The sequence below is a fragment of the Endocarpon pusillum genome (genome assembly GCF_000464535.1).
Source record: "Endocarpon pusillum Z07020 unplaced genomic scaffold C713767, whole genome shotgun sequence".
Lineage (NCBI taxonomy): Eukaryota > Fungi > Ascomycota > Eurotiomycetes > Verrucariales > Verrucariaceae > Endocarpon > Endocarpon pusillum.
This window is the reverse complement of record NW_006913559.1, coordinates 145113-157134: the sequence shown is the minus strand read 5'-3', so window position 1 is coordinate 157134 and position 12022 is coordinate 145113. Positions and strand designations below refer to the sequence as shown.

Below are 12022 nucleotides of genomic sequence, written 5' to 3'. Positions count from 1 at the left end.
GGTGTTTTTTCTCGGTTCCGACCAAGCCATGGCCAAGGCCTAAGCAGTCCGAGAAGCCCAGAACGAACGGGTAGAGTCGGCGGGGTTGTTTCCAACCTTAACCATGGCCAAGTGGACTCTTGCATCTGGATATCACAGCAGACTTACCAACATGCCCATCCGTAATACATAAAACAAGTCCTGCTTCAGGGAGAAGCTGTTGGTTGTAAGCGGCTGGTGATGGTCTTTAAACAGAGACACCTGCCTTACCTTAGGGGCAGATGTCCTTCGTATCGTTGTTTCGGACTTGGAGAGCTTTAAATCAGACGGATCGGGCAGTTGGATCAGCTTACCACGTTAGTTAGAGAGCTGGGTTGCTGCGGACCAGGCTATCCGAGTGAGGTAGAGCAATGAGGAAAGAAGAGCGAAGAGCAAGAACTGACGAGGACTCCGTAGTAAAGGGGATGTGGATGCGGACGCCACCATGATCGTCATGCTGCTTGGAATTAGACCATGACGAGCAGTTGCATCTCCACACGCTGCACAGTCGATTACTCCTTTGCCTGTCCGGTCCTGATTAAGCCCCAGTTGGAACCAGCGGCGGTGCGCGTGCGACGTACTAGTATGGTTGTTGTGGCCATGATCACACTGGTAACTTACTACCTAGTATAGCAGAAGTCGGCCGGCCTTTGAGGCGGTAGGTCCATGACACAGGTGGCATCGTCTCTGGCCCTTCTGGAAATTGCTTCTTGAAACCAGCAGCTCAGTGTTAGCCATCTTGGACTAAGCCATCTCGTTTGCTCCGTGCCAACAGCCAATCCAGCTGGATAAACGCTCCCATCCACGGTCAATCCTCTCCGCATTGGGCTGTTCCAACCTTTCACTTGGCCCGACTGGGAAAAGAGCCTTTTCAGCTCTCTGATACGTCAAAAGCCACACCCTTTCGTTTTGAAGGCACGCGATTCTCGAAGCATTTGGCCTTCTCTACTGGAACACCCTCCTCGATCGACTCGCTGTCGGTTGCGTGGCTAAGCTGCTTCAGCCCACTTGCAGACAGCCCTACCGCTTCTTACACTCGACCCTCACTTAAAGACTCGGACGAATCGCGTCTTTGAGATCTAGACCAGCTTCAGGTGCTTGCAGCAAATATCAGCAATCGCACGGATTGTCCTTTTGCACCCCTATTATTCAATTCAACCACCCTTCACCGCCGGTCCTTTGTGAAATACCTCAACCGCATTATTTTACGTGGACTTCTGACTCTCGAGTGCATGACATAACATTCCTCCACCATCCTCAAATCTCACGCATACATGTGTTGACGCAAACTCTTACCCGTTGCCTTTAAAGCAGACCCAATGTTGCTCACGCTCAAACCGCCAAACCAGAACGACTTCAAGTCTCCACATGATTATCCCTCCTTCAATTCATCGAGCTCCAGATACTCTCCACCACCCACTGTTGGGAACTCTAGCGGGTTCTCCGACACTTTCGACTCAAGAATGAGCAACCCGCACCGAGGCCTGCCACCACCAGCTGCCATGACCCTTCCTCCTGCGAGCAGCAATCTCCCTGCCATGGCTCCTTTAGGCCAGCTGCCAGCGCCGCCCTCTCAATGGCCTGGAGCAGAAGAGTCGATGCGCAATTGGCTACATGCGAAGGCGGAGGAAGACAAGCGCAGGCAGGAAGAAGAGAAGACAAAGCAGGAGACCATGAGACTGGACCAAAGGCGGATAGAGCAGACTATGCTGCGAGAGTCCTTACAGGGCGGAGTGCCGCCAGTAATGGTTCCGCTCATCTTTGCTGGCATGGGCGGGGGAAATCTTCCAAATCAAAGTTTGGAGTGGGCGCAGCATTACATGGCCCAGATGAGCCTACAACAGAACCAGCAACAGCAGCAACAACTTCAGGCTCAACAGCAAGCGCAACAACAACAACAACAACAACAACAACAACAACAACAACAGCTACAGCAGCAGCAGCAGCAGCAACTACAACAGCAGCAATCGGTGTCTGCAGAGGACATTCGTCGGGACAATCGAATGGTACCACCCAGTGCCTACCCTAGTCACCAGCAAATACAACCTGCTCTTACAGCTCCTCCAGGCCAGGCGCAGCAAATTCTCGCTCAGGCAACTCAGACTCCACTCGCTCGTCAAGCAGCTGGTCCACGGACATCGACATCTTCCAGTAGTCTATCGCGGCTCAACACCAATGAAATTCAGATACAAGGACCTCCTACCACTACTGCCCCGGCACCATTCGCGTCGCAAGGGTCACATCCATTGCAGCAGAGCCAGATGGCACCGCAGGAATCTCAGCAAGCTCAGTCCTCCCCTGTAATATATTTTCATCACTGGGTGCCCCCGAACACCAGTTCGGGTCAAAATCCTCCTACCCCATCCACAAAAAGCCAGCACGGTTCTCCATATTCGCAAAACGCTCCGTCACATCTACGCGCCGATTATCAGAACTCACCCAAGAAACGCAAAGCAACCGGAGGCCATCAAGCACCTCCAGCTCCAACAAGCCAACCTGAGTCATCACCTCAATTCTCACGGACATCATCGCGAGATCGGGAATCACCTCCTAGCCAGCAGCGAGAGAGGGCGCAGGACTCGCGACGTGGGAGTGGTGGGTCGTCAACCCGGGGCTACAATGGTCACTCGATGGCGCGACCCAGCAGTCGCCAGCTCCGGCAGGAGCATAGCGGAGAGAGTGAAGGTTTAGGCTTGAACAGGCAAGGGGCGGGATCGTCATCAAGTACGTCGGGTGATGAACCCCAAATCCGGATGCACGGCCCAGGGTCTGAAACTCGCCAATCTCGCTACCCGGCTGGACCGGAGATGAGAGAACGCCGAGAAGACATGTGACAATTATCAAAAAAATTATTGGGATGCATCGTGGTTGGCCCAATACTAATGTTTGTTTTTTTTCGACAGCAGCATTGATTGCATGATGGAATTTGGCATTCCAGGCGAATCCTTCCTCACCACCAACACTATGTCTGTCTGTTGACTAGATTGGGCAAGGCAACAAAACTGAACATTTTGAGCGAAAATTTTCCCTGCATGATACATGTACGAACAGAGCTTTGGGGTAGGCTGGCTCTGACCTCGGCCGGGACCGGGACCGGCACCATGACCAGATTCAGTGAAATACACGAGAAACAGAATCTATGCTTTGATGAAATCTTATCTTTTCGCACTCGCTACTATCCGGCGAGCTTGCTATTGACAGTATTGGTCCACACAAGAGTACGAGTCCTAATTTGGACGAGCAGCCCAGTTATCGTTTGTGGAAGGGAAAGTAATGTGGCTGACATCTGGCATACGTAGTACGTACGTAGTACTCCGTAAGTTCGGGTTCGTAGGTGTGCTGAAATCGGAATATGGTCTGGAATGGGGGCGCTGAAGCTAACCTCATTTACGCCAGCCGCTAGAAGCCTAGAACAGATGCAGGCATCAAGCTGCAAAGACTTCATCACAACCACGTTCGGTTTCATTTCAACCTTGTCGTTATCGTTGCGATCTGCCTGCTCTGCATGCTCTCACCCATGCGCCCCAATTGTGCCATCTTGCTCGGAAGCTCGTGAGCCGGTGCTGGCTTCTGACCGAGGTTCCAGCGACCAGGGGCGGGGACTCTGGCTGCGCCATAGTCAGCCATCGTCAGCCATTGTCAGCCATTGTCAGCCACCAACTCATTTCTCACCCTGATGATCACACTCAAAGTAACCTACGTAGTCCTCCGTACTACGTAGTAACTTGATACTCTTCGACCCTGGCGAGACCACCTTCCGCTTTCGTCTCAAGACAACTCAATGTCGTGCCATGGTACCAATTCAGTCGATATTTCTTTTCTTGACATTCGCTTCGAGCCGCTCTTGCATGCTTGGTAGTTGGTAATCATTGCCGACCTCACCGATGATCTCCCTTATTGACTGTTCTACTCCGTATATACGTTGATCGCCTACCTAAAGCAAGCCGGGCCATTTCTAGTTAGCGAGTTCCCAATCCAGTCTTCCCATGTCCATACTACTACTACGTATTAGTAGAGTCTTGACAGGCAGAGCGACTGGTCCGGAGGTCCGTCACCAAGGACTTCCAGTGGGTCGTTCTTCAATCATGTTCTTGAGCCTCTCAACTCCGTACAGCTAGGAGGAGATACCGCCTCCATACACCAGAGTCGAACGCGTTTACCAGCAACAACAAGTTACATCTTCTCACCCAGCAGCTGACGAGTCCATTGCTTCTACAGTACCCGGTCAAAAGTATTGGCGCATATCGTGTTTTACGCGTAAAGTGGTTTCTGTCACGGCTGCCATGCTTGTCGCCCGCTAGCGCTAGGGCGCCGGGTATTGATTAGCACTAGACGTTAGTAAGGGGCATGCTTGCTATATAGAAGCGACCCCAGGGCCCTCACCGTCGACTCTTCAGTCTTAGGATAGCACTCAACATGGGCTGAAGATCTCGCGCACTCGTCGCCTGCTTCCAACGTGACACGTGACAGTTTCTTTGAAATATTTATTGCTTGACCAAAACAGCTCATAACTACTTGAGATTTTATATATAGATAGAGATTTGATAGTTGAAACTTTTTTTCATATATTATTTTATTACTAGTGTGCTTGATCAAGATTTAACTTGTAATTAAGTTGTTATATTTCATTTTTAATAATTTTTATGTAAAAACTCTATCAAAAAAATTCCTCAAAATTTTCAAGTCTGCTTTATCTCTTATCTCTCTCTTCCACATAGTATTAAGATAAAAGTTTTTATATATAATTCATTTTCTAATATTTTATAACAACTTAAAAACACTTTTTAGATAGTTTATTACCTAGGAAAAGTAGTTAGCTTAAATTGAAAAGTACGTTTTTTGGTGCAAAAGTGGGGTTGAGCCAATACTTTTGACCTAGTACTGTAACATGAAGACGAGAAACGTCAGAGCAGTATCGTCTCCGGGATCCTTGGACCTGCGCTTGCTTTGACCCACTACTTGAATGTGTGCACAAGAACTTATCCTGACTTGATGTCCTTTTTGTGTCTGGCTATTTCGGGCAATACCTTTGTTACTATTTCCACCTTATTCTACATTTCTTTTGTTGTGACAAGTCGTTTCGTCAAAGGACGATGTCGTTGTCTTGAGATCTGGTCTGTGCTTCCTCAGCCATGGTCCATTGTGCACGGGTTGCCTTGCTAGGGCCTGTGGAGTTATGAGCTCCCCACTGTCTGCCATGTTTCGATTGCGAGCAGAGTGCGAGCTACCCTATCTAACCTCAACAGCAATCAAGCCACAGTTCACCATGTCTCTCGCTATCGAACCCGTGTATGAAATCGATCCCGCTCAGGTAGGTGATTTGGATGTTTTTGCCGATCCAAACACTGCTCTCAACCATCTCACTAATGACATACATCCTGTATGGGCCTATCGAAACTGGAGCAGAAATGTTCGCGTAAAGGAGACGCCCAGAATGGAATGCAAGAAATATCGAGACAGACCGCTCTCAGAGGTTGATAGACGCGCTCGCTGCAGAGAGCTACCGGCCAGCATCTATGAACGTATCCAGCCAGCATTACGCCTAGCATCACTATTCCTCGAAAAATCTTTACCATGGTTCTTCAATGTATGTTATGCACCATATCAGTCCTTCGGCAGACCGAAACAGAAGGAATTGAGACTGGACCAGGGAGATTGGACCCAAATCAAAGAAGACCGCATCCGAAGAGATCTCAATATCATCGCCCAACGATACTTCATCCTACATGGGCTGTATGGCTGGGAACTTAACGCCACAGGAGCGAGCCTGTCTGTTCGCGCCAACCTTGACGCCGACGTTCCCGAAGACCCAGATGAGAATGAATATACCATCTATTGGAGTAAGAAAGAGCACCTGCTGACAGTGATAGCAAAAGAAACCATCGAGTTCATGGGCTCGCAACGATGGCTTGACCTGCCCTTGGCGATGCAACAGCGTTGCCTCTTTCAACTCGCCTTGTTGATGGTACATGAATTGGCGCATATAGTCAATTTCTACCGTTCTGAAGAAGCTCTCCTCAATAACGAGCCTTACTATCGCCGAACAGAGCCAACTCGTGAGCTGGGTTTTAGTTGGGAGTATTATATGTTCGATGGGCTTGTGGGTGTGGTTGATGGTGAGTTTACGGGGCCGAGACCGGGGGATGACACTCAAGGTTTGACGTGTCTTCCCGACTGGCCCTACAAGTTTCAGTCCCATGTACAGGATTTTAGCGAATGGAAGCATCCGAGATCCCGCATGGACGACTTCAAACATTCCCCAGGTAGGTGGCTCGTCGCTTCCAAGTCGATTGAGCAGTTCTTCGACATGCGGAGATGGAATCAATGGTTGGGAATGCCCATCAATCATGGACCCATGGACCAAAGCCCTTTTGTGGTACACTTGTCACCTTCGCTTTTCATGACGCTCTATCAAGAAAGATCCTTGTCTTACGATGTGTGGTTCTATAGGCGACTGCACAAGGCGACGGGTCTGGTTTGGCCGGAAGTCACTAATTATGATAGTCATCACTCTGATACTGATTGGTCTCCGCCTTCCTCGCCAGACAGTCCTGAAGACCCTCCAGCTTTGGCAAATGCCATGGATACTAGCTGAAGGTTTCCGTCTTGGAAACATGACATGCAACCTTGAGGCTCGGGTCGCCTATCTCTTCGATGTTTAGACACGAAAGGGGCAATGCCCTCCTTGTACGAGCACACGGGAATGTAATTCACGGTTAATAGCTGCATATTTTCATGGCGCACCTGGCTGCCTCGTTTCCATAGTTCTCTGATAAGAGCATTGATCTTCAATTCTTTGTCCCATTTCCACTATCTTTTAACTCCGAATCGGATTCGAAAGCCCTGTGTTTGGTTTTCCAAGCCTGGAGACTTACTCCCTAAGATGGCTTTGCATTACCTTGATCTACCATTCACGTTGACTATTCTATGATCATGATTGCATCAGATATCAGGCTTCTGCGAACATGCCTGAAGAATAGTACCTTGCCCCAACCCAGGTCGTCCACATTCCAAGCGCCTACCCAGCCAAACTAAAGACGGCCAGCATTCAGGTCCCAAACTGAGATATCGATTGCCGTCCACAAGTCATAAAGCTTTGACAAACCCTAGATCCCTATTTTTGCGAAGTGTCAGACGACCAAGGAATCCCTACCCAGCAGACCGCACGCTCGCATGAGAGAGGCGCTGCAGCCCGAGACGGGAAGAACGCGTTCCCCCTTGGACAGGACGTGCTTTGAGAGCCGAAAGAAAGAAAGAAAAGGGTCCAGATGATTATCTTTGGATTTTTCAACCACACACAAAGCGCATAAACCTTTCACTCTCTTGGATGAAGACGAGGTGCCAAAGCCCGAGGGACAGGGTGGATATGAATGACAGCTCCTGAAGCTCCAGTAATCACTCAACCTCTTTTCTCTCCCTCTGAATGGATACATCGAGAACTCAATTCGGAGGAGAAAAACAAAATAACCTACTGAGCTGATGTGCGGGATGAAGGCGGGGTCGGTTTGACTGAGCTGGTTTTCTAAAACCTTCATTGCCGGGCTCTTAGGGAATTAACTCAGAGAACAAAGGCTCTCATCATTTTAATTGTTGATTAGGCACTGGGACAACTACGGTAAGGGGTCCGCACCAGTGAACATAAAGCCGATGTCCATTTTCCCACCCTTGCTTCTCATTGTGTTTTCTCCTCATATCAAGAAAGAGCCGAGCCGCGAATGGGATCCTTTCCTGCCTGTGTACTTTCAGGCAGGTGGATTGAGGAGTTTCTGAAACCTTCGAACCATTTAGCGATTTCATCTCATGCTAGTTACATGAGATTGTGTAAACAGGCAGATCTAGTCTTTTCCGGGGCTGAGTTTTCTTTTTCCTTTGAGTGTCCTCCCCTCTCTGGCATTGCATCATGATCGCCGCCACCAGCAAAAGAGAAAGCCCGTTTCTTGTAGGTATGGGTACTATCGTAGGACTGGATGCCACCACTAACTACCGAAGAAGTAATTACCGAAAACAATCAAGCAGGAAATAAATCGGTGGATTGCCGATTGATCGTACTCTTTTTCCTTTTCCTAACCTCAAAATTCACCTAATCTCCACCCTATTCCAAACCATTCCATCAACTCTTTTTGATAAGCAAGATAACAGAGACGCTTTGCTGAATACCTCTATAGTCGGACATAAGATTTTTTTTCCCAGTTCCAGTTACGACCTCCATCCTGAGCGGGCGCTGCTTTAACCTGAGCCGAGACTGAGCGCGTCTGAGCAGCCTTGAGCAGAGGCTGAGCAGGTGACTGAGGAGTTGGCAAGACCCGGTTCTGGTCCAACTGGGGTCTGCTTTTGGGCTCTTAGACTCGACTGTAACTGCTCAATAACGCTTGTGCTAGTGAATTCACGAGTAAAGTTTTCACTCGCTATGACTGCCCGCAAGATATGGGAGTAAGCAACTTGAGTACCTTTCTTGGTAGCTAGAGCATAGGCTATGGCAACTATGTTCTTATTCTAACAGACGGTGAATTAGTGGAAGAGGTCTCCAGATATATTGCACGACAAACCTACCTGTCGACTGTTAAATTTTGTTTTGGCCAAGCGTTCCACTTCTTCATGAGCCAATACCGCTGCTCCCTGAGACGTGTAGACCCTGTGCAGCAAATGCTCCCACAATTTTCTCTCACACTAATCCCTAATTCGTGGTATTTCAAAATGAGATGGATCCTGCTGAGGATCGCCTCATCGAAGTCGGAAACTCGGTCCGTGGTGAGGAACATGATACCCTCGCAGTATTCCAGCTTGCGGAGGAAGACCGAGACAAACTTGTTGCGAGCGAGATCCTGCTTTGAACTTCGTTCTATATACACATCTGTTTTATCTAGAAGTATTAGGGCTTTCTAGTGATTGGTGGTTTGGAAGACGTGCGAAATCTGAACTTCCATCTTCGCTGACCCAAGGCTCAGTTCTCCGGCAGAGATTTGAAGAGTTAGACTGAATCTTAGAAGGATTTAAATTATGCGCACCGAATAGAGAGGCCGTTGAAGATGGTCAGACACCGCCTCCGCTGTCAAGGTCTTGCCGACACCTGGTGTTCCACTAAGTGACACGTCATTTGGTTCAAACAGAAACATTGAGGATCTTCGTGCCATAGGACATTGAGACCCTCTCCCCTTCCCCGTCATGAAGTCATCAAATGGGACGCTGGGCACCAGACCCAAACGGGTTTCCGCAAGGGCTATGATGACCTCCGTCTGTTCATCAGGGATTGTTAAACAATCAAAAGGTGATGAGGACCGTTCGATGTCTTTTATATCGGCAACAGCAAATTCCACTGTGAATCATCGGATTAATATAAGAGCAACTGTACCTTAAGAGAGACACTACCATACTCCACATTTTATCTCCGAGACTAAAACCTAGCACGGTCGGACAGCAGATGAGGAAGCCCTTCTCTTCCAATTTGGCTGTTTCCACGCCATTGTCTTTTACTTGATCAAGACTTCGTTCGTTAGATGGTTCTGATAAAATGTCATCATCCGTCTTCTTGTTGCCTAATGCCTCAGGTCGCGGCCTAGTGTAGTTAGGATTCATCTTCCGGAAGAAAGCAGCATCAAGCATGACCCCGCTGTCGCCAGATACCTTGAAAGGCTCTCCGTCCTTCATACAAAATGCTGTACCTCAGCAGTGACGATGGTAAGCTCCAAGCATTGAGACAAATTTTCGGCCGCATTCAACAAGGTAGCCTTTGGTCCTTTTTCATCCGGAGGGTACTGAAGAGGGAAAGCATTCAGCGCTGCTGATGCTCCCTTTCCCACGGAATTTCACAATAGCAAGATGGAGCGACGCGGCCTCAAACACTTGGCCGTCGTATCCAAATACCGACACTCCATCTTATAGTACTTCAATCCATTGCGTGTCTGCCTCTCTTCACCGTCGCTATATGACGCACCGTGATTTGTCAGTACCAAAGCAAGTCGTGTAGACCATCGAGTTTGGCTCGAAGAGTGCCCAAAACAAATTGAACGTGATTTCACCAGTTTCCAAAAGCAACAGAAGGCGTTGACCTGTCAACTTATAGGTTGCTTTGATAAAGTCGACCAGGAGGTCTAAGTGCTTAAGACAGATAGGATCATGGATCGCGCAAGTATTTGCATTGCTCAGATACGATTGTAATTCATCGAGATAATTGTACAGCAGATTGTGTTCAATCTGGGCTTAAGTTAGTGGTAGGGTCAAAGTAATAGAGCGGTGGGAGGATCATACGGCAGGCTTATCTTCGTTCAGATTGACCGCGCGGACATTTCGTAGAAGCGTCCTCAAGATGTTTTGCGGCCCTTCTGATTTAATATTGACGTAGTAAGTCGGGTCCTACGTCTTCTTATCAATTCGCGGGCGAACAATGAATACATATCCTCCAGCATAAGGTAGCGAAAGGCTGGTACTCAGCTGCAGGAGTTCGGTAGACATGTACAACACCATTCCTGACTATGACTCATAAGATGTGTATAAGTACCAGATCCACCATGTGTCTATCCTAAGACCTTTGAAGGATAAAAATATGTACATATAAATGGAAAGCTTGGTTTGGAAAGCGATACTGTGGTGCTGCCAGCAACGACCACGTCCTCTTAACATAAACCTACTCGTACCAGAACCTCAGACAGCATGAAGCATGTAGTATGTTACCCAATTGTCGCGGAGATGGCCCTGATTAAGGTATTTCAGGATAAACTCTACAGCAACGCGGTAGTCGTCAGTCTCGCTGGGTACACCACTGTGTCCTCATTGTCAGCAAGGAAGTACTGGACAATAGGCCTGTGATGTTGGATACGCACCGCTGGATTGCATAAAATCCCTGAAGGCCGAGCTTGGTAATCTGCTCGTGCTGACATTTGATGGACGCCGCCGGGTCGTTGCTTATAAAAAGTCAGTCGATAAGATAAGACGCTTGCAGGAATTCGAGGAAACAGACTTCAAAACCTGTCCTCGCATCCATTGGCTCTCGCTGAGGCCTTGGAATTGGCTGCAATGTTTGCGGATAGAGTACCCTACAGAGCAGCGTCAGACAAGGGACATGGCTGAGGAGTGCGTCGCTGGAAAGCGCCCTCAAAAGACCAACAGTTATTCTTGAACAGACCCCAATTGGCAGAGTCTCCTGTCTTTCGATCTCCCAATGGATAATGCGTGGCGTCCATGTCGCATCCGCTGTGATAGGTAAGCTTGTTGGACAAGGGATTGTAAGTATGGAAGGGTGAGATCACTGACGTCTCCAATATGGTTATAGCTAGATCTATAGCGAGCCCTCGTGTCAGTCTTGCCCAATCTTTCAAGCAGGATTACGTCTCGTCAATGAATGAGCTTGATGGAGTTTTACCTCGAGCATTAGCTCCAGCTCTCAGCAGGGTGTCTTTAATTTTGGGTGCACCATAGGACGAAGCACATTGGTAAGGGGTTCCCGGACCATCTGCACGCTTGATAGTGGTAGGAGCACTGTAGCCAGACAAGAAGAGGGAAGAGATCAAAGCAGCGTATACGAGTAATGATACCATCTTGATATATTCGTCGATGCTGATCGCGACAGGCTTGCAGATACTCTGTGGAGGATTGCTTGTATCGTTTTCGGCTGTGATCACGTCGACGGAGCAGAAGAGGGAGCAGACAGTATATATAGACTTCTCAAGACTTACCAAGGAGCGAGTATCACCGTTCTCGCCCAAGTCTCCTGAAGAGGACCACCTTAGTCGGGTTGGACTACATACTGACCGGTACAACAATGGCACATTCCTCCGGTCATGGCCCCCAGAAGAGGCAAAGCTGCCAATTCATCTCGCGTCTCCTTGATCCTTATGGTAGAGAGTGATTCGTGATTGTGCTTGTGCTTGATGAGCATCTGATCCGTAATGTAATCTGCTTGCTTCGCGCGCAGGTGTGCATACCGGCCCTGCCCTCAACGGCGTGATAGATGCGGGGTCTTAAACTCAATTGTCAGCTTAGAAAAGCAGTGTTCGGGCTTAGACTTTGC

The 12022-nt window shown here is 48.7% G+C and overlaps 2 protein-coding genes across 2 annotated transcripts; both read left to right on the top strand.

Annotated features, from left to right (window-relative positions):
• Positions 1 to 1337: 1337 nt before the first annotated feature.
• On the top strand, positions 1338 to 2852 carry EPUS_04326 (uncharacterized protein; the record flags this gene model as incomplete). The annotated part of the gene is made up of 1 exon (XM_007788238.1): positions 1338 to 2852. One exon carries the CDS (start codon positions 1338 to 1340, stop codon positions 2850 to 2852), a length of 1515 nt encoding a protein of 504 aa, XP_007786428.1.
• Positions 2853 to 5284: 2432 nt separating this feature from the next.
• On the top strand, positions 5285 to 6613 carry EPUS_04325 (uncharacterized protein; the record flags this gene model as incomplete). Its single annotated transcript, XM_007788237.1, has 1 exon — positions 5285 to 6613. The coding sequence occupies one exon, from the start codon at positions 5285 to 5287 to the stop codon at positions 6611 to 6613; it is 1329 nt and encodes a 442-aa protein (XP_007786427.1).
• Between the last annotated feature and the right edge of the window lie 5409 nt (positions 6614 to 12022).